The following is a 23,884-nucleotide window of genomic DNA, read 5'->3' as shown; positions in this document are numbered from 1 at the left end:
GATGGTACATAACTGTGATGGTAATTTAGCATTACTACCCACTAGTCTGTTTACTATAATCACAATAGGTATACTGTGGTTAACTCAAAAATTATAATATAAGACAAATCTGGGTAGGTTTGTCTAGCAAGTATGGTATTGATTCTATAACCCCAACAGTTAACTTGCAAAGCCTCAACCTTCCCAAGTTGGTTCTTGGCATGCACTAGCAAGAGTAGACTAAACGTTAGCTGAGTAATGAATTACAACATGACAATTTTTACAACTGCTTAAAAAGAAATTCTAAGTTTTATCAGAAGACTCACATACTCAGACACAATATCCAGTTAAAAAAAAAATTCCTGGATAGTCCCTGGGATTTGCCAAACGGAATCTGACCTGGATCTTAATGACAACTAACCAGTAATATCCATAATTTGACAACAGCTTCCCTTGAAGAGAAAATTGTAAATTGTGGATCACGTGTCTGCTCCAGTTAAGTAAAAATTTGTCATACTTTCCTTCTGGTTGTAATCCTGGACTACAAATCTCAGGTTGGGATTTCAGCCTTAGCATTCAACAAGTTCTTTAGACTAGTCTACATGTAGCAAGGCATGAGGCGGAGGGCTGGGCACATGTGACAGGACTGTAATTCTTCTGCTCTTTCAATTTCTTATAAATTTCCTGCTCAGATTATAATGAAAAGTCCAGAATCAGGATGCTAGGAATAAAATATTTTAGGCAGTCCTCTGAAAATTTATCCTATTCAAGGCTGTTCCCATGTTTGGCAATTTAAAACTCTTTTAGTTTAAAAAAAAATTAAGCATCCCTGTTATAAGGACAATAATGCAGAAAAATAGCCTCTGCTCTAATGAAGTAGATATGTTCGATGTTTATCAGCATCCACTCCAATAGGAGTATAGATTTTTCTTGACAAGTACAATTCCGGGTTACTCTCTTTCTCATATGTGTTGCTCTGAAAACTTACTTGTGCTCACATACGGAATGAGAACAAGTATCTGCATTACTCTGAAAAATATGAGGCTGTACATTGGCCAGAAATATGAGCAAGCAAAGTTAGAGGCAAATGAAAAGTAACATAAGGAAAAATTAAATTTTACTACAATATTGGTATATTTTAGTATGTCTAATCAAGGGTTCACAAAATATATCTAACTGAGATTTTCCTTTTTCAAAAAATATAGTCCCTTCACAAAATAGAAGCAGCAGCTGCCTGTTAGGGGAGCTGCATTAAAAAATATATGAATACTTATGTATTATAAATAAATTGCTAGAGCTGAAAATGCCTTCAGATACTTGTCAGACAATTTTCCTATAAATTTTCTATCTAATTAGTGCACCACTTAAAATATATCTTTCAAGCAGTCTTAGGCATTTGGATGAAACTTGCCCCTTGCAAGAAATAAAGAAGCATGTATTTCAAATAGCAATTATTGTCATCCCAGTAACTTGGTTCTGATCACTTGATGTTACAGCAGTGATTTCTGGAAACATCTGTAGGAGCTTGGATAATATACAGGGGTAAGAGTTTCCATTACTAAAACAAATCTAGTATATCTAACTTTTTCACCAGGTGTTATTACAAAGCACAGGAACCGTGATGTTTGTAAGTGATTCTGCAGCAAAAATCTTCAACACCCTTTGTCAAACAGCGCTGCTTTTTTTCCTTCTGATTCAAAGATTCTAACAACTTGGCAGACAAATTTCAAAGATGCAATCCAGGCAGCTTAAAGATAAGTGGGTTTACGCAATTCCGGCATCTACTATAACCTAGGGCAGATCCAACATTTTCTCTCTGATGGTGCCACCCACTTATCTTTCAGTCATTAAGAAAGTACACCTGTAACAGGTGACGGTATTTCCAGGTGAGTGAGGCAACTGCAGGCAAATAAAATAAGAAAAAAAAAAATCCACCACCTGATTTGGCTTAAAGCAATCATGCAATTCTCATTATATCCACATCTTTCAAAAACATCTTTTCCGTGGCAAGCAAAGTTACTGATAATGCGTGTGGCTTTTGTCACAGTGATGCATTAGGTAAGCATGTGTGTGCTGAGTACCAGGGGGTGCTTCAAAATGCATCTCCGTCATCTTCCACTCTTCTCTAAGGTTCTGCCTATTTAAAAAAAAAAAAAAGGTCAGTTATTGCATTACATCGACAAGAAAATTCACCCTTGGCAGGGGTTTTTTAAATGTCAGGAAGAGAGATGCTGGAAATCATAACAAATCACCTCCATGTGACTGATAAGAGCTAATCCTGGGTTTCAGCATCAGAGCCCAGATTTAAATCACACCACCTGACCTGCCAAATATAGAAGTGGAAAGAAAGCTGCATGTTTTCAATGACCTACTGAGATTCCTCTCAGAGGTACTGTTCCACCTGTGGATGGCTGGGTGGGGGCTACTTGCTCAGAGGGCCTGCAGAGATGCTCGTTAATAGCAACCCAAGATGAAGAACCACTCTAGTATGACCATACCTGTTAGTCAAGAGTCGCTGCCCCAATCTCCCAGCTGCCGCCCCTGCACACCCTTCCCCTTGAGCCAATGGATAAAGAGCTGACACCTGGCACAGGGGGCCTCTGTGGCTGTTCAAGCTCTGGCTGGTCAGCATCCAATGTGGACCAGTTGTTACCTACTTTGGATATCACCCCTGAAATCTAGGGATCTGAAAATACAATCTTCTACGACAGGCCCTTCTTGGGGTCTACTAAATTTTAACTTTGACGGTTTTCTACCTAAAAATTATTGGTGAAACAGCCTCCCCTTCTCAGAATTAGTTGGATATCATGATGGGCCAGCCACTATGGGCTCCAGCTAACCACAAGGGAAACTGAGATCACCCCACCACCCCCACCAGGGATTCCATACCATCTAATATTTACATACTTTTAAAAACTCTTCACAGGACAAATAACATATCCAGCACAAATGTGGCCTGTAGGCCACCATCTAGAGACCTCCAGCCTGCCTTTGCCCCTCCCACTATGGAGGGCAGCCCAGTCAGAGCCTACACTGCACCTGTGCCTGTTGGGCCCGTGAATGTCCTCTCCTATCATGTAAGAGCAATTATAGGTGCCAATGATGTTTTTATGTTTCCTGATAGGCTTTCTTGCCGTGTTTTTTATGTGTGTATACTACACAGGGAGTAGGAAAGGAAAAGAGAAAAGAGGGCTTTCATCTTTTAGTACATTAAACCTGTGAACACTCTTTCAAAGCTTTAGACTGTAGACTATATGATGAATCACTACCAAGGTGAAAAATAAAAGATCAGAAGAGAGAAAATGCTAAATTGTTCTTGAAGATATTTTCACTTCTCTCATACAACGATGAAGTATGAATTGCTATTAGCCTTTAATGCCCTAAATGGTTCATGGAGAGTGGCACAGACCTTGTGCTATGGACATCTACTCTGGTCCCAGATACTCCTGCCCAGGTACAACTGATTTAGGTCCCTGAAAACGGTGGGCTGAATGGGGGTGGTGTCCAGGGTCCTCACTACCTTTGGGATGGTCCCCTGAAATCAGGTTAACTTCAGTGACACCAAGATCAACTTTAATACTATGGCCACAAACCATGTGAGAATGTATATTTCATAGACCATAGGTTTCCTGAGAAACTAGTGAGAAAATACATTTCTTTGAAAAATAAAAAAGTCAGCCCACAGTCTCTAAAGAATTTCCATATTTGGGGAAAATGGGAACAAACAATATTTTTTAAAAGGTTTTGCATAGACAATGATGCCCACTGGATTTATGTATCCATTAGACTACCCCATCCTAGTTTTTTACAGTTCTTTGAAGATAAATCTGGACTTTTAATATCTTTGGATGAAATATGTTATAAAAACACTCTAATTTTCCTAACAAGTATTCAAATGTTTCATCTTTATAAAAATAGTTTTAAGAACCTTTAAATATGGTATGTGTGGGTTTTGCCTCTGCTTAAAACATGTGCATGGAAACCACCCACAACCATCTGTGGACTTACTGGTGTAAAAACAAAGCAAGATTTCACATTGGCTATGCACTGCAGATGCTGGTGTATAATTTATGTTATTGAGGGTCCCTGCCTTCCTCCTACAGGTATGCCAGAGATGGTACAAATCCTGGGTAGCCTCAAAAGACCTACTACTTTCAGACATGGAAGTTCTAGGGAAGGTACTTTTATTTCAGTTGTGTTAAAAATAGACATATTAGAAGTCAGTCTCAATTTGAAACACTCAAAACCTCAATTACTATGTATATAAAGACTGCAAGGAAATACACAAAAATGTCAATGTGGTTAGCTCTGGGAGATGATTTTAATTCTTTATTTTACCCTTTTTAAATATTTTCCCAATTTAAAAAAATTAGGCTACTTTCATAATCAGAAAGAATTTTAAAATGTGTGTTTTAAAAGAAGAAATAATATCAAAATAGTACCTTACTTAATAAAGAAATGTTTTTTCTTATTTTGAAAGTGAATCTACAAGCTTAATAAAGTTGTGATAACACACATCATTTCTGGTTCTAAACATGAGAAAATACTGGCTCCTTTATGTTTTCTTTTTTCCTTTTTTTTTTTTTTTTTGAGACGGAGTCTCGCTCTGTTACCCAGGCTGGAGTGCTGTGGCCTGATCTCAGCTCACTGCAAGCTCCGCCTCCCGGGTTTATGCCATTCTCCTGCCTCAGCCTCCCGAGTAGCTGGGACTACAGTCGCCCGCCACCTCGCCCGGCTAATTTTTTATATTGTTTAGTAGAAACGGGGTTTCACCGTGTTAGCCAGGATGGTCTCGATCTCCTGGCCTCGTGATCCGCCCGTCTCGGCCTCCCAAAGTGCTGGGATTACAGGCTTGAGCCACCGCGCCCAGCTCCTTTATGTTTTCTAAGACATATGACTTAATAAAGTGGCTTCAAAATATTTTGATTAAGGAATTGAAGATTTTTTCAAGGTTGACCATTTATTATTATAGACCATCTCTTCTCTAATGAGAGTAAATTTAGAACACCTTTAAATAGACTCTGAGTCTGCTATTCCAAAAAATGTACAGTAAAAAAATTGCAATTTTAAACAGAAAGCACCTACTAGTTTTTGCTACCTTAAATTCTTGGAGTAATGGGGTATAAATTAGAAATAAGGTAATATTCTTATTTATAGCAACGACTGAAAAATTGGGGGAAAAAAACCCAAAACTAGCCTCTGTTGTATGTTTTAACACTGGGTAGTCTCGAATTACACATGAGAGGAAGCAAAACCCCCAAAACTAAGAAACTAAATATGCATTCCTCTAACACTGTCACTCCACATCTCTAAGAACAACTCAAAAGAGATGAATTCTAAAACAAGAATAAGAAGAGATTTACCTACCTTTGATGCCAACCGTGGTTTCAGGCCTAAAAATGAAAAGACTGTGTTGCTTTCCTTGGATTCAAAAAAACTGTCATAATCCTAGAAAAAAAAGGGAAGGAGAAAATAAACCAACGAAAGCAAACAATTATCTTTCTATTTGGTGCTTTGGACAAATTCTTTATGGAAGTAAAAAACGTATCATTGTTCCGTCCAGATCAGGGAAAAGCTAAATAAATCTGCTGAATTAGTCTGCTTGAGCATAAAAATTTATTTTAGTATGATGAAGAATGTAACAAGTTTTTAATCCAAAACCTATGACAGATTAAAATGTAAAACATTTGATGACAGAAATGAAATAGGAACACACTCCTTTTCCTTTGTGGGCCAAACTAACATTTGTCTGTGTGGAATCACTCTGACCTAAGATTTTACTCTAGGTCTTCAGTATGGAAGACCGCCTCCCAATTCCACTCTTGATATTTTGTTATCTAGGGCTTTGAAAAAAATCACTGGGTAAACAAAGCTGTAAAGGTCTCCATGTGTCAATGAAAGTGTGTCTTATTCTGCTTCTGAAGTTTTCCACATTCTTTGAGACCATCTCCTTAGAGGGAATAAAAAGATCAAATAAAAACTAAAGGAAACCATATTCTCTATAATATTTACCTTTGCCTCAAACATAGAATCATTTTTCTCTTCCTACCTTCACAAGAAGGCATCAAGGAATTCTGGTCAATGTGTTCAACTGTTTCTTTTCAAAAGTTTGCATTTATCATATGTAAAGCAGTCTTAAAATTTGGTAATTTGGTAACTTTATCCTAAGGATAAATAATGTAAGCAAATGATGATCACAGCCATTTAGGCATTTGCTTTGTGCTAAGTGCCTTATAAATGTTATGTTATTTAATCTTCACCACAGCCTGCCAAGTTAGAGACTGGCTCAAGGCAAAGAAATATGTTGTCCAAGTTTGACAGCTAATAAGTGAGAGAACTGATATTTGGGTTCATGTTTCACTGACCTTGAAATTCATACTTTTTGTACTCTAGGATGTATCCTGCCCAAAAGGAAACCAAGTATGGGGCACCACGTGTGCTGGAGTCACTGAGCGCTAATGAATCCATTGTTAAGCCAAGCCAACGGCATCTAAACTTGTAGAGATTCACTTCCTGCAACGCACGCCTTGTCTGATTAAAAAATCTTTGAATTATTTGGTTGTGTGTACACATCCTCTTCTCCAAAAGCTTTAGTAATTGAGTCTCCTGGTTTGGAAGGCAGGAGCCTCAGGCTTTTCACGGGCTGCTCCTTCTGTCATTTAGGATCAGCTCTAAAGAAAGGCCTTCCTTGACCAAGCCAAGAAGGAGCAACATGTCTGAAAAGAGAGATTTGGCCCAGTCTTCTTTGAAAACTGGCATTTAAGTTTACATCTGAAGGATGAATAGAGTTAGCCAAGTGAAGGACGGGGACGGGGGCATTCTTAGGCAGGGAACAGCACTAGTGAAGCACAAAGCTGGCAGGGTGGACAGGGATCAACATACGCTGGGCTTTGTAAACCAAGAAAATGATCTTGAATTTTATCTTAAGTACCAAAAGAAATCATATAAGGGTTTTGAGCAAGGGAGCAAATGATCTAGTTTCTTTTAAGAAAATACCTAAATAACTGTGTGGAGAATGGCTCAGAAAAAGGGCAGCAAAAAGGAAAGCAGGGGCAAAAAGGGAATACTTTGGCAATCGCAGTAAGCAATGGTGGCAGCCGGGGTGATGGCAGAGGGCAGCAGACGGGCTGCAGATACGTTTTGGGGGTAGAAATGATCATCCTTGGTTGTGGATTTGATGGGGGTGATTAGGGAGAAATAAGAATTAAAATGGCTCTGAACTTTCTGGCTTGATGAAAAAGACGAGAAAAAAAATCTGAAGGGAAGGCTGGAGTTCAATTTCAACATGTAATATTTGAGAAACTACATGAGACACTGAGCAATTGGAGATTCCTAACGGCTCTAGGATGTAGAGATTTCATGGAATTTGTAAGAAAATTTGTAATTTCTTATAAGACAAAATATGATCCTAACTATGCCACAAAAACAGGTCAAAGTTTGACATAAAATACAGGCAAAATCTCATGGACTGAAAATTTTACATTCTTTGTAATGAAGCTATTTCCAAAGAGTTGAGTAATAATTCCCTCATGGGAGTTCAAGAAATAATTCTGTTCAAAACATACTTTCTCTACCTGACAATTTGTTGACTATACTGAATGTGGTAAGATGAGGAAGAGGGCTAAATTACAGCTAGATTTGTTCCATCCTTTAAGATATCCACTGTATGTAACTTAGTATACCTGTTCTCTCTAAACCATATTCAGCCTCTATTCAGCTGAAAGTCTTTCCCTGGGGAAGCTCATTCATAGCCATAGCCCTGATTAAATTCACATCTCTTGCCCTGACCTCTCTTCTGAGCTCTGGTTCCATAAAAGCCACTAACTGTTCACAGACTCTTAAACACAACAGGCTAAACCACAATTCATGATCTTCCACTCCACAAACTGGACGTCTCAGAAAATGGCACCACTATTTACAGGGCCCTGTAACTTAGATATCAACACATCACAGGACTCCTTTCTTCCCTCAACCACTAGTTTATATGTCCCTTAAGCCTCTCAATTTTTCCACATTGGTCTCTACCAACCTGATCTAAGCTAGACTTCTGCAACAGCACCCCAACTTATCGACCTTTATCTAATCTCACTATTTCCACCCCATCATTCTCTGAAAGTGAGGACAGACTGATTTTTATAAAAACAGATTTGATCTCACCCTCTGCTTAAATCCTTTCCTTTGAGACTTCTCACTCCTTGTAAGATACAGACTAAAATCCTTAATATAATGTGAAAGGCCCTATATGGCCTGGCTCTAATTCATCAGGTTTGGGGAGTAGAAGGATCTTTTTTGTTGTTGTTGAGATAAGGTCTCAGTCTGTCACCCAGACTGGAGTGCAATGGTGTGTTCACAGCTCACCACAGCCTCCACCTCCTGGGCTCAGGTGATCCTGCCATCTCAGCCTCCCAAGTAGTTGGGACCACAGGTGTGCACCACCATACCCAGCTATTTTTTCATTTTCTGTAGAAAAAAATCAAAAAATTCATCTATGCACATGAGAAAAATTATTGTAAAGATAATCCCTCTTTTTAGAGAAAACCCCCTCTACAAAAAGACCACCTCTCTGTAGAGATGAGGTATCATTATGTTGCCCAGGCTGATCTTGAACTCCAGGGCTCAAGCAATCTTCCTGCCTCGGCCTCCCAAAGTGCTCAGATGACAGGCATGAGCCACCACACCCAGTCAAGAGGGGTCTTGCCGGGCGCGGTGGCTCAAGCCTGTAATCCCAGCACTTTGGGAGGCCGAGACGGGCGGATCACGAGGTCAGGAGATCGAGACCATCCTGGCGAACACGGTGAAACCCCGTCTCTACTAAAAAAATACAAAAAACTAGCCGGGCGAGGCGGCGGGCGCCTGTAGTCCCAGCTACTCGGGAGGCTGAGGCAGGAGAATGGCGTAAACCCGGGGGGTGGAGCTTGCAGTGAGCTGAGATCCGGCCACTGCACTCCAGCCCGGGCGACAGAGCCAGACTCCGTCTCAAAAAAAAAAAAAAAAAAAAGAGGGGTCTTATACTTCTACTTGCACCAACCACTGTCTATGCAACCACAGATTCATTTCTGGAAAACTGAGTGGTGTATATGTTTAGTCAACCGTGGATGTGATGTCCAGCAAACCACTATGAATTATCTATGACCTTGATCAACTCCTTTAACCTTCTCAGACTTTCTTTCTTTCTGTATCAGAATAGTAGTGAAATCCCTTGGTACTCCAGAATTCTACAAAACAAAGGAGAATCCAGTAGAGTTGCTCCTAAATGGACTGTTAGCTGTGTCCAGGTGTAAAGCCCAGCCTAGGTATTCCTGTTCCTAGAGATACTTACTTGGAAATTGCCCCATCTTGTTTAACTGAATAGGTAAGGGAAGAGATATTAATGAGAAGAAAAAATTGAGGTCATCAAAATGCTGTCCCTGTTCTTGTTTTAAAAGGCTACCATCTGTCTCTATGTGATTAAAAATCTTTTACATGGTCATTTGGGGTGGCTCACACCTGTAATCCCAGAGCTTTAGGAGGCTGAGGTGTGAGGATTGTTTGAGGCCAGGGGTTTGATCCAGCCTGGGCAACACAGCGAGACCCTGCCACTACAAAAAATTAAAAAATTAGTCAGGGATGGCAGCATGTGCCTGCAGCCCCAGCTACTTGGGAGGCTGAGGTGAGAGGACCAACTGAGCCCTGGAGTTCAAGGCTACATGCAGAGAGCAATGATCACACCAGTGCACTCCAGCCTGCATGGGTGACAGAGTGAGGGAGGGCCTGTGTCAAAACAAAAACAGAAACAAACAACTCTGATGTCAGTGTGAAATGCAGAAATGAAAAGTTAATGAAATTTAAAAAAGAAAATATAAGAAGCAATGCCTCACTCAATCTCTATAAATGTAGTATGAATTCTACTTTCAAAAGATTTAAGTGGTAACACGAAAATATTGTGCATGTAAAAGAGCAAAAGGCAAGGTACAATGAGACTTAACGTTTATATTTCAGGTTTCAGTGTTTATAATTAAAAACCTTAACCTTAAAATGATCCCAATGCCCCAAATCACAAAATTGGAAATAAGGTAAATTCTCACATGCAAGTTTCATATATATAAAACAATACCCATAAAATAGACAGATTTTGAGGCTGCAGTGAGCTAGAATTGCACCACTGCACTCCAGCCTGAGCAACAGGGCAAGACCCTGTCTCAATTAAAAAAAAAAAAAAAGTGTATATATAACATTTTCTCTCATGTAGAGAAAATATGTAACATTATCAATACTCCATTTGTCCATATTAAACTGAAACCATTCTTGAAGTTTCAGTCACCAAGAAAGGTATTTAGAAATGTCAGATGTTTAGAAATCTCAGAATGGCAACATTTTTTACTTTTAGAAAAGAAAAATTTCTCTTAAGCTGTATTTCTCCCATAATAATTATAAGTGTTATTTTTATGTTATGAACCTTTAACTCAGTGCCCTATCAGTATTGCCAGCAGGGTGCTTCTTACCTAGAAATTGAATGGGATCCACCCAAAAGAGCAGAAATTTTTACTTAAGGTAATTAACTCCTTCCAAATGACAAATATAAAATTTGGTAATTAGCTTAAAAAAGAGAATGATTTAAAGACAATAATTTTTAAAAGTCAGTGTTACACTAGTACCCAACAGACACCACGTTACCAATAATTTCTGTCATGTAGATAGATGAATTGCATTTGTTAATTAATGACATGCCATGTTTTAGGTATATCATGTTAGTAACAATTAAGTAAATCCTATTTCTATTCTGTTATTTACCGGTTTTAAAGAATTGTGTGGGTCGGGCGCGGTGGCTCAAGCCCGTAATCCCAGCACTTTGGGAGGCCGAGACTGGTGAATCACGAGGTCAGGAGATCGAGACCATCCTGGCTAATACGGTGAAACCCTGTCGCTACTGAAAAATACAAAAAACTAGCCAGGCGAGGTGGCGGGTGCCTGTAGTCCCAGCTACTTGGGAGGCTGAGGCAGGAGAATGGTGTAAACCCGGGAGGCGGAGCTTGCAGTGAGCTGAGATCGGGCCACTGCACTCCAGCCTGGGCGACAGGGCCAGACTCCGTCTCAAAAAAAAAAAAAAAAAAAAAAAAGAATTGTGTGAAAAATTTACTTTCTAACATTCAGAAGCTTTTGAGTGGCCTGATGAATCCTAAAGTATGTAAATATAAAGTGAAACTATTAATATTTTCTTTGTCATGTTTAAGCAAAAAGTAGGTATGACAGAGATAAGTTAAACTGCATGTGAAATAATTTAAGATTAATACAGTATTAAAACATTTAAAACTACTTCCTATTAAGATACAAATTCTTAAGCATTCCTAAATAAAAGAAAAAAATCTGTTGTCTTATCAAATTTGTTTTACTTGTCAGGCTTATACATATTTAAAAAATACATTAGGATTCCTACTACAAAGGTTGAAAGCATTGTATTTTTAAAACTCACATAAAGTTTCCAAATAGGCTCACTGAATTCCTTATAGTCTAAGGCATTCTCCCTAAAGTGTTGTGTAAGTCTACATCTTGAGATTGCACATTTCAGGACAATCAACCTTTTGTAATTACAGAATATGATGATTAGTAAATATTTACTTTGCAGAAAGATATAACCACATAAATCATATTCAAGGTAAAATTGCCCATTTCAGAAGCTGGTGCATTTTCATTCCACTTAAGACAAAGGACAAAAAATTCACTTTGTTTCTAATGCCAACTGCTGACAAAAAGAAAAATCTCTGAACTGTATAGATAATAGCATAACCAAGCTACTCAAACTCACTAAGGGAACATTTATCTAAATGCTGTAATTTTAAGAATATAGCAACCTAAACTGTTGTGGTTTTTTGTTTTTGTTTTTTTGAAATCTCTCATCACCTATACTTCTGTTTATGTTCAAGCGAAAACCACTGTTAGAGACATTTCTAAGCTCATGATAAAATCTACAAGAGGTAGAGTTAACAACAGTTTCATTCCTCCACAAAGCTTACCTAAGGACATTATCTGTGCACTCCGATTAGACCATTATAGACTAAGCAAGCATCTGAGACAAACACCTTAATGTTCTTTGCCCTTTCAGTGTCTCTGGAGAGAACAGTTAGGAAAGCCCACAGCAGCCACTCCGATAGGTTGTATTGCTTCCCACAGCTAAGACAATCACAATTAAGTGACAGGCCCACATTATTTCTTCATGCCAAGGACATAACCAAACAGAAGGCTGGAGGGAACAAAAACAAGGAAATGGTGTAGCAGCAATCAGTTCTAAATGAGCCAAAGTAAATTTGTTTTACCCAAAAGAAGAATATTTTTTAAAAAGTAATTTTTTAAGACTACGGGAGTTGCTACAGCTGCTTAAAATGAACAGCGGCTGCTTCTCAAATTTTCTTTCAAGCCGGAGGGTAGCCTCTAAGCAGAATTTCTTGATTTAGTGGATAAAGGTTGTTAGTGCTATACTTTATGAAATCTTGCTATAGAAATCAAAAAACAGTAGACAAGTCCAATTCTGGCAGGATAGATAAGATGCAGTTATCTAAAACAGCTTCATTTTGGCAATTTTTATTGCCAAATACCAAAATATGAGCAAACCCAAAGGTGAGAATCTCAAATTCCTAATTCATGTTTAATAGTTCTGACCATACAGGTTCAAGACAACAAAGTAAGCAAATACATCTACTTCCCCTCTTACCCAAGAGCCAATTTAAACTGGAGGGGGAAAAACCTAGGAACAGGAACCAGCCATACAATTTTAATAAATACCCAGAATATATAAAATGCAATCAAACAGAGAAAACACAGCAGGGGGAACCACAGCCCAAACCAATAGAAGAACAGTCCTTCCCAAGGAGCCTGCACAGCAATCACGAGCCTGAGACAATGAACACAACAATCTGGAGCAGACTATGGTGGGGCCATCAATGTAAAAAGAAGTACATTTGTAACGGCTTAGACAGTTTGTTTTCCCAGTGTGGCCAGAGCTCCAGAGAAGTGCTCTCCAAAGAACACTCGCTGCCTATATGCTGAAAACTCCTGGTGAGGCTTCAGGGACCTGAGAGAGGCCAGCAGAGTCTGTGGTTACCCTGGACCCCACATCAGACACAGAAAGGGAAAAATGGAAAGGAAGTTCACGTTGGACGGACACGCACTGAAGTCCATTGCTGCCTGGGTGTGGCTCTTTCATGGGCACCTGAGGAGTTCCAGTCTGCTTCGTGCTGCCCCCACTCTCTTTCACAGTCTTATTTAACCTTCCTACTCAAAGGAAAGCAGGCCTGTGAGTTACTGGGGGAAGCCAAGCCTAAGAAAGACAAAAGGCTCCTAAGACAGACAAAAAACCAACAACTAGAACTAGTGCTGGAGAACACAGAGATAACTTACAGAATATACAAAACGTAAAAAAAAAAATGCTTGCTAACTAATATCCTTGGAGAGATTAAAGAAAATGCTGCATCCACAAAACAAGAACAAGCCACTATTTTTAAAGGAGTAAGAAACAAAAGAGCTCCTGAAAATTAAGTTTGATTGCCAAATTAGAAAGTAGATAAAAAGAATAAAAAGCAGGATAGCATAGAGCTAAAAACCAGGCTAGAGATCTAGAAGATAAAAGTTACAAATGCCTCTCAGAATGTAGAATATCAAGACCAAGAGATGGAAATTATTAGGTAAGTCATGAGTATTGAAAGTCAGAACATAAGGGTAAAACTTCATCCAAAAGGAAAAAGATCCTGAAGATGAAAAGGAAAGACAATGGAAGTGAGGGGGGAAAAAGGGGGCAAAGAAATAACAGAACTTGCTCTCCAGTGAAAAAAAGACATTAGTTTTCAGATTGAGCAGTCCTATTAATTGCTGAGCAGAATTTTTTTTTAAAGGCACATACTGATGAAATTCTAGAGCTCCAAGAAAACCCTAAAACCTTCTCTAAAAGAGAAGCAAAACAACCTACCTTTAAGAATCTAATTTAGCAAGCATGAAGTCTTCCAATCAATACAAAGAATATGGAAAATGGAATAATGCTTCCTGGGGGAACTTGGTTTTAAATCTAGTCTTTCATATTAAACAAAATGATCAATTAAGAATGAAAGACTTACAAAAAATTAAAGCATTCAGAAGGTTTACTAGGTAGGCACACTATGTTAACAAAATTATTTTCAGGACATAGTCCACGCAAATTAAAAAAAAAAATACAAGAAGGAAAAGTTATTTCTCTCATAGGTTTGCCAGACAAATGTGAAGTGGAAGAAATGAAAAGGTTAAAATGTATTAAGAGATTCCCTTGGATATTGACATTTGTGTCATTCTCCCTTAAGCCACAGGGATTTAGTAACATAAGATTACATACCCTCCTCTATCTATGGCTGCTCACACTAAGCAGTTCTGTAGGGAATAGTATTTATATAATTATAACAATATACATATACATTTATATAATTATAGTTACAGAAGACAGTGTGACATACTTAAGCAATTCATGTGTGTATGCGTATTCATATATCAAAATGGGGGAGAAATGAGAGAAGCTATAAGAATGTCAATTTCTCTTCAACTTTCTTTTTTTTTTTTTTTTTTTTTGAGACGGAGTCTCGCTCTGTCGCCCAGCCTGGAGTGCAGTGGCCGGATCTCAGCTCACTGCAAGCTCCGCCTCCCGGGTTCACGCCATTCTCCTGCCTCAGCCTCCCGAGTAGCTGGGACTATAGGCGCCTGCCACATCGCCCGGCTAGTTTTTTGTATTTTTTTTTGTAGAGACGGGGTTTCACCGTGTTAGCCAGGATGGTCTCGATCTCCTGACCTCGTGATCCGCCCGTCTCGGCCTCCCAAAGTGCTGGGATTACAGGCTTGAGCCACCGCGCCCGGCCCTCTCTTCAACTTTCAAAGGAAAAAGTAAATACTATCCAATATTTAAAATCAAGGGATATAGACATTAATACATGAATGGCAATAACTTAGAAAAATGACAAAGCAGAGCCTCATGAAAAGGCTACATGTTGGGGAAATGAGGGAAGCTGCATTAAAGAAGAGCAGAGGAAAACCAACTTTTCACTTTCGACCCTTTCTCTTGACATTGATATTAACAAGTCCTGATTGTCTTAACAGTTTTGTTCTCTCTTCATTAACTCCAATTGCATAAGGCTCAGAAAGAGAGAGAATTTGAAACAGAAAGAAAACCACCAGTTTGGATATTAGTTAAGATATACCGCTAGTCATGCAACTGGGGAGGCCTCAAACTGTCTGGATGAAAGCTTTCAGTATTCACAGCACAAGTCATCATTTTTATGAAAGTCACATCCCAGGAATTCATCACTGTAGAATATTAAGGCAAACAACTCAGGAAGGTGAAAATGGGAGATTAAACATTTATAGACGGAAGAATAAAAGCTAGAGTTATACCGAAAAGATAAAACAGCAGAGAATATCTAATTACATCGCTCTGCTTCCGGGCACGCAGCTGACCAGCAATCAACCATAAAGGGGAATTTGTATCACACCCTCTCTACTACTCAACTTTCCCCTCCTGGTATCTGGAAAGATGCCACATAGGAATATTTACAGGAAAATATCTGATGGAGAAGATTCTCCTTGATTAGATAACTGATCTTTTAGACACAAGGCCTTGGAATACAGATTTTCAAATGCAGATAAATGTTCCTAAGAAAATGCTACCTGTGGGATAGGTGAGCTTCTAACAGAGTTAGTTTTCTAAACGGATTTCATCGTAAAATTTTAAAAGTAGATTCAATAAGATTGCTTTTAACAATCTGGCTTTGAACTTTATTAATAAAATGGGAATGCAGCACAGTCTGGCTTAACGGACTTCAAACTATATACTGCAAATGCTCAGAACCTTGACAAGGCATGTCCCAACAGAATGGGCTGGCTACCTCCTGAGCTGAAAACACCTGTGTAGGTATTTACCCATTCATATAACCATGTTTGTTAGGTATGTTCTGTGTTCCTAGCAACCTAATGGATACCACATACTAAGATAAATAGGGTAAAGGTGAGCACACGGTGCTTGGAAACCAACTGAAGGCAAAGACATGAAAAAAACCTATAATTATCATAATAGCAATAATAAGGCACAAGTTTGCTGGGCATGGGGGAGAGGAACTAATAACCAGAGTCCTAGTTAATTAGAGAAAGTGTAATAACAATACACCTTTGGATTGAGCTTTGAGAGAAAAACAGGGCAGAATTATGGAGGATGTAAAAATTACAGGATTTGGTAATCAACTGGGTATATGAGGTAAGGAAGATCGTGTAGGGTGATTTTTTAGGGCTTTCCCTTAAGTATCATATAGTAGATGTAGCCATTAGCCCTAAATAAATAACATCCATATCTTCAAACTAGAGCACAATCTCCTGTGGATAATAGTTACAATTTTGGACTTTTGCTTTTTTTTCTTCTCACTGACTCTAAACAGAACTCTAGTAACACGTTATTACTGCAGACAGGCTACGAGGTAGGTCAAAATTTCTGTCCATTGTTTTGTTCTACTCCATTCTACTAGATGACACACTCAATTGTCAGGACAGAGACCTGGGAAACAGCCAATCCAGTGTTTCTCAAATATATCCACTAAGGAACTCCAAAAGGCAGAGGGAAATGTGAATGGAATGTCCAGAGCAGGGGCAGACGGTGGAAGGGACTGTGAGCTAAGAAGGATGTTTACAGCCAGCAGCGGTGGCTCATGCCCGTAATCCCAGCACTTTGGGAGGCTGAGGCGGGTGGATCACAAGGTCAGGATATCAAGACCATCCTGGTCAACATGGTGAAACCCCACCTCTACCAAATATACAAAAATTAGCCAGGCATGGTGGCGTGTGCCTGCAGTCCCAGCTACTCGAGAGGCTGAGGCAGGAAAATTGCTTGAACCTGACTGCAGTGAGTGGTGATTGTGCCACTGCACTCCAGCCTGGGCAACAAAACGATACTCCATCTCAAAAAAAAAAGGAAGGATGTTTGTATTTGTAAAGGTTGAAAAACAAAATAAAAACAACTAATAAAAACCAAAACAGAAAAGAATATGCAATAGAGAACTACATGGCCCTCAAAGTCTAAAATGTTTACTAGGTGGCTTGATCCCTGATCTAGAGGATTGAAGCACGGATTTTGAAGGAGGCCCCACAGATGTGAAATTCCTTTGAACCTTTGTTTAATCTTAAAACTTAATGGAAATGAGACATCTTGACTTATAATATGCCAGTTTTCTTTTTATTGTTATTATACTCTAAGTTCTAGGGCACATGTGCAGGTTTGTTACATAGGTATACATGTACCATATTGGTTTGCTGCACCCATCAACTCATCATTTACATTAGGTATTTCTCCTACTGCTATCCCTCCCCTAGCTCCCTACCCCCCAACAGGCTCTGGTATGTGATGTTCTCCGCCCTGTGTCCAAGTGATCTCATTGTTCAATTTCCACCTATGAGTGAGAACATGTGGTGTTTAATTTTCTGTCCTTGTGATAGTTTGCTGAGAATGATGGTTTCCAGCTTCATCCATGTCCCTGCAAAGGACATGAACTCATCCTTTTTTATGGCTGCATAGTATTCCATGGTGTATATGTGCCACATTTTCTTAATCCAGTCTATCATTGATGGACATTTGGGTTGGTTCCAAGTCTCTGCTATTGTGAATAGTGCTGCAATAAACATACGTGTGCATGTGTCTTTATAGTACCAGTGTTTGTTTTGCTATTAAAAATATTAAGTTTTGCAACATGGTGAAAATCTTCAAGTCAAGTGGATGTTCTGGGCAGATGGGCTGTCTTTATTCTCTGACTTTGGGCACCCCCAGGTACTGAGAAACCCAACTCTGGTTTTATCAGCAACACATATAATAATCATCTTGTCATGGAAGGAGACAAGGAGATGTGTTAGCATTTTCTTACCATTTGTGGAGGCTCAGAAGCACAGCCCAAGCACAACTAAGTGTACACAGTTGCAGCTGTTCTCAAGTGCAGTGTTTATGTAAGACTTTTGGGAACAATGTCTTGGGATCATATGTTTTAAGTGCATTTGGGATCTTTTCTGAAGCATGAAGAACCTAATCCCATTATTGGGACTCCAGCGTGGGCTACAGAGCGAGACTCCATCTCAAAAAAAAATAATAATAATTACAAAGAGGCAATATATAAAGCAAATAAATAACTGAAAAAGAAAATTAAGAAAACAATTTTATTTACAACAGCATCAAAAATAATAAAATAGGAATAAACCTAACTAAGTGGCAAAAGATTTGTACACTGAAAACTACAAAACATGCTGAAAAAATTTAAAGGAGATTCAAATAAATGGATATCCCATGTTCATGGATTAGAAGATAATATTATAGATGTCAATAATACCCAAAGCAATCTACAGATTCAACATGATCCCTATTAAAATTTCAACAGCAGTTTTTGCAGAAATAGAAAAAAAACTCATCCTAAAATTCATATGGCAAATCAACGGACCCTGAAGAGCCAAAACAATTTTGAAAAAGAACAAAGTTAAAGGACTTACACTTTCTGATTTCAAAACATATTACAAAGCTATAGTCATCAAACAGTGTGATACTACATAGAGACATACATATAGACTAATAGCACAGAACAGAGAGTCCAAAATAAACCCTTCTATATATGGTCAAATAACAGACAAGCATACCAAGACCATTCATTGAGAAAAAAGATGGTCTCTTCAACAGTATTGGGAAAACTGGGTATCTACATGCAAAAGAATGAAGTTAGAACCTAATGTTACACTAGGTACAAAAGCTAACTCGAAACAGATTAAAGACATAAACCCAAGGCCCAAAACTATAAAACTTCTAGAAGAAAACACAGGGGAAAAGCTCCATGACATTGGATTTGGCAAACAATGATTTCCCAGATATGATACCAAAAGCACAAGTAACAAGAGCAAAAACAGACAAACGGGACTACATTAAGCTTAAAACCTTTTGTTCATCAAAGGACACAATCAACAGAGTGAAAAGGCAACTTATGGAGTGGGGGAAAATATTTGCCAATCAGATAAGGGATTAATATCCAAATATATAAAGGACACCAACAGCTCAAAAACAAAAAAATCAAATAACCTAATTTTAAAATGAGCAAAGAACCTGAACAGATACTTTTTCAAAGATAATATACAAATGGCTAACAAACACATTCAAAAGATGCTCAACATCGCTAATCATCAGAGATATGCAAATCAAAACCACAATGAGTTATCACCTCACGCTCATAAGAGTAGATACCATCTAAAAAATAACAAAAAATAACAAGTGTTGGTGAGGATGTGTAGAAGTTAGAACCTCTCTGCAATGTTGGTAGGTAATCTTGGTAGGCAAAATGGTACAATTGCTATAGAAAATAATTTGGCTATTCCTCCCAAAATTAAAAATAGAACTACCATACAATCTAGCAATCTCACTTCTAGATATATATTTAAAAGAAACTATCAATAGAGTAAACAGCCTACAAATGGGAGAAAATATTCACAAACTATGCTTCTGACAAAGGTCTAATATCCAGAATTTATAAGGAACTTAAATCAACAAGCAAAAAACAAATAATCCCATTAAAAGGACATGAACAGACACTTCTCAAAAGAATACATAAAAGCAGCCAAAAAAAAACACGAAAAAATGTTCATCACTAATCATTAGAGAAATGCAAATCAAAATCACAATGAGATACCATCTCACATCAGTGAGAATGGCCAACAGAAAACCAAATACTGCATGTTCTCACATACATGTGGGAGCTGAACATCAAGGACCCACGGACATAAAATGCGAACAATTGACACTGCAAACTACTAGAGTGGGAAGGGAAGTGGATATGGGTCAAAAAACTACCTATTGGGTACTATGCTCACTATCTTAGTGAAATATACCCATGTAACACACCTGTACATGTATTCCCTGTATCTAAAATAAAAGAAATATAAAATAATTTTAAAAATTAAAAGAACTGAAAACAGGGTTTCAAAGAGATATCTGCACACCCATGTTCATAGCAGCACTATTCACAATAGCCAAGAGGTGAATGTAATCCAAATGTCCATCAATGGATGAATAAATAAACAAAATGTGGCAAATACATACAATGGAATACTATGCTGTCTTGATAAGGAAGGAAATCTTGTCACATGCTAGAACATGGATGAACCTCGAAGATATTATGCCAAGTGAAAGAAGCCAGTTGCAAAAAGACAAGTAGTGTGTGATTCCACTTAGTTGAACTATCTAAAGTAGATACTTTATAGAGAGAAAGTAGAATAGTGGTTACCAGGAGCTGAGGAAGGGGGCAAAGGGGAGTTGTTTAATGGATATAGAGTTTCAGATCTGCAAGATGAAAAAGTTCTAGGGATCTGCTTCACAACAATGTAAATATATTTAATACTACTGAACTGAACACTTAAAAGTGCTTAAGATAGTAGGTGTTATATGTTTTTATCACAATAAAGAAAATTTTTAGGCTGGGCGCGGTGGCTCACGCCTGTAATCCCAGCACTTTAGGAGGCCGAGGCGGGCGGATTACGAGGTCAGGAGATGGAGACCATCCTGGCTAACACAATGAAACCCCGTCTCTACTAAAGAATACAAAAAATTAGCCAGGCGTAGTGGCGAGCGCCTATAGTCCCAGCTACTTGGGAGGCTGAGGCAGGAGAATGGCGTGAACCCAGGAAGTGGAGGTTGCAGTGAGCCGAGATTGCACCACTGCACTCCAGCCTGGGGCAGAGCAAGACTCCGTCTCAAAAAAAAAAAAGAAAATTTTTAAATTCATAAAAATATATAAAGAAATCTAAATCACCTGTTTGCTGAATAGAGAGAGAAAAGAAATGAAAGGGGAGTAGGTACTTTCCTTTAGTGTAAGTGAGTAAGTTTTCATTTCTGATGAATTGCACAAATGCCAGTTCCACAGAGAGAGAATAAAGGGTTAAAACCTTGGACATGAGGCCCAGAGCTTTCTAAAATCCAAATCAGACACTACAATTCATCATAAAAGCCAAAGTGTGAATCCTTTACCTTTAGAATCTCGTCACCCACATTCTCAGAGAAGGAAGAATCCTGCTCACAGTAAGAATTGATTCCACTCCATGGAATCAACAGGAATAAGTTGTGCCAGTTTGGGTTCTTGATGCAAATAACTGAGAAAGACACTAGCAACTTTGAGGGAAAGGAATTATGGAGGTATCACAGGGAGTTGGCAAGACTCCACGTCAAAACTAGAGGACCAGTTCAGAAAACAGAAGGAATTTCCCTGTCTGGGTAGCCAAGAATACACTCATGTCACACCCCAGATCAGCTCCATAAGGACACCAGCCACAGCTATGGTTGGCCCCATCCCCCCGGACACTCACTGCCACAAACAACCTCCAACTGACCCTGTATTTCTACATCATCCCCTCAGTGTTCAAATTCTGGGGTAGAAAAAACTGATTGGTCATGCCAGGGAGATTCCATTCAGTGGGGAACTCTTTCCAAAAGGCAAGATATTCAACTGCTAAATGAAAGAGAGGGCAATTGTCCACACTGGTTACCAAGTAGCTTAGCAGCTGTTTACTCTATGTCTCACATGCCTAGCTCATCCAGGTTAAAATAAAGTAATAAATTTCTAATTGCAGGAAACAGAATAAGAATGTACAAGCTTTCTAGATCATGTCACTCGCAATGTAGTAGGTTTCCACAGGTTAACCAACCAGATGAGACCAGTCAGAAACTATCACTAGGTAAAGCAAGGTGTACAGAAGCAGGTGAGATGAACAAGGCCTGTGGTTAGTTGCCCTCTAATGCTTGTGTCAAAGTCAAATTTACCTAACCTTGATAAGAGCCGACACTGTCTCAAAACTCTCGCCAGAACAGACTATGATGACGGTGCGTACGCCAACAACTGTCATGACCACCACCACAGGACTAACACCGTTCAAGCAGAGAAGATGCCATTTACCTGGCACAGTCTAATCAATATACAATATAAACCTCTAGCCAGCTCCCAGAGAGTCTACTTGAAAAAATTTCCACAGACTCCAAAGGGCAAAGATACATAGAGAGCTAGAAGTCATAAAAAGATAAAAATAAGGTGAGTAAGATTAACTGTATTTTACATTATATTATTTTATTCATTCAATATATTCCTCTATTCAAACAGCACTATCTGCTTTTATGATGATAGAACAAAGATGTCTCTACTTCCTTTTTCTCCATAAGTCAACAAAACAACAAAGATTTTCAAAATAGAGCCAGGAGATTCGATCTAAAGGCCTGAACCACAAAATAAGCAGTAAGTGGGAAGAGAAATGGTGAAAGATCTTAGAAAAAAGAGAATGGTCAAAACTCAATGTCTGCAGAAGTACTATCAACAAGAAGCAAGCTGTAGGGCTCCAGAAAAGGTCAGGAACTGGAGGCATCATCTATTGTGAAGGTACGGTGAGTGGGCAAAAGCAGAAAACAGAAAAATTGTTTGAAAGTCTGTATAAGCAGCAGTTAGATCCCAGGATGCCTCACGCTCCTTGAAGGAGCTAGAAGATATAAATACATTAATAATAAACATGGCTTGAGGGAAGCAAAAAACCGTATACACATGGGCACTGAAGAGAGACTGAAAACAGGGATAGGAAGTGAAAATCTGCATGCTAGAGAGTGAGACCTTCCATTTCCCTCACCCTACAGGTCCAGAACTCCAATAGCCAGGCAGAGATTCCCAAAGTAGGAGACTCAAAGGCCATTCTCTGGAAAAATTAAACCATCATCTGAGAAAAGACCTACTGAGAAAAGATACTACTATCAATATTTGCAATGAGAATGCTAACAGGCTACTGAGGCATCCCACAGGGAAACAAGCCTGCATTCATATAAGACACATACGCAGCTTCTAGTGAGCTTCCTAGTCTCACCTCTTACATGAACAAAAGACAAGGATCGACATACATCTAAGGAAAGCCCACCCCACCTGAGAAAAATAACCAAAACGAAGTGAAAAAAAAAATCAGTGAAAACAGGAACAACACAGTAACAGAAGAAAACTTCAAATAAATCATATTTAATATCTTTAGTTAAGATCTTGTATTTATTTAATAGAAATACAACATTATTAAAAAGAATCACAGAGCAAGAAATGGGGAGAAAAGGACAAAAATTCATTGAAAGGATTTTGTACTTTCTCAGAAAGATCAAAAATCAAATAGGTGGACATTAGAAAAAAAAGATTAAAGTATTAGAAAATCAATGTCAGAAATCCAATATCCAAATTAATAGGCACTCAAGAGAAAGGGAACAAGGAAAAAAGTAGGGAGACAATTTTCAGGAAAAATAATATAAGAACACATGTAATCAGCAATCACAGAATTTCTTAAAAGGCATACTGAGCACTCAGCACAATGAATGAAAAATAGCTCATACCATAGTAATTCACCAAAAGATGTGGTGAATACATATATGAATAAGAGATTAAAATTTTTCATAGAAAAAACTGACAAAAACATATAAACAATCAAGGAAAACGGCATTAGACATCTCAATTGTAGCACTGAAAACTAGGGGACACTGAATCAGTATCATCAAAATCCTTTCCAACCTAGAATTCTGTACCCAGAAACTACCATTAAACCCTAAGACTAGAAAAGCATTTTCATCGCCTCGAAGTCTGAAGGACAGAAAACTGCTAGATATTTGTTTTAAGCCTTCTAGCACTATTTGACTTACAGCTTTATTTTATTTTGAACTGTATACTTTGCAAACATTTTCAGCTATTACATCATTTAGGTCTGCAGGCACAAGAGTACATTTTATATCCTTGCTAATCATGAATAAAATACACCCTTGGTTACCACACACTTCTCTCAATAAAATATAAAATAATGATATTAAAAATCCCATAAAATAACAGCCTTCATTTTTATATAATAATATGCTTAAGAA

General features: G+C 38.4%; 1 protein-coding gene across 2 annotated transcripts in view; it reads right to left on the bottom strand.

The window, feature by feature from the left end:
• Nucleotides 1-1,094: 1,094 nt before the first annotated feature.
• The window catches only part of SH3BGRL2 (SH3 domain binding glutamate rich protein like 2), a 273,913-nt gene continuing 251,123 nt past the window's right edge, over nucleotides 1,095-23,884 (bottom strand). For both annotated transcript variants that reach the window (XM_025383663.1, XM_025383660.1), the window contains exons 3-4: nucleotides 5,347-5,427; nucleotides 1,095-2,116 (exon numbers count right to left, since the gene is read on the bottom strand). In XM_025383663.1, the coding sequence (XP_025239448.1) occupies nucleotides 2,105-2,116; nucleotides 5,347-5,427 (93 nt within the window). In that variant the 3' untranslated portion in view covers nucleotides 1,095-2,104. The remainder of the gene's footprint in view (nucleotides 2,117-5,346; nucleotides 5,428-23,884) is intronic.

This window comes from Theropithecus gelada, chromosome 4 (genome assembly GCF_003255815.1).
Source record: "Theropithecus gelada isolate Dixy chromosome 4, Tgel_1.0, whole genome shotgun sequence".
NCBI lineage: Eukaryota > Metazoa > Chordata > Mammalia > Primates > Cercopithecidae > Theropithecus > Theropithecus gelada.
The sequence above is the reverse complement of the archived record's forward strand: the minus strand, read 5'-3'. Positions and strand labels throughout refer to the sequence as shown.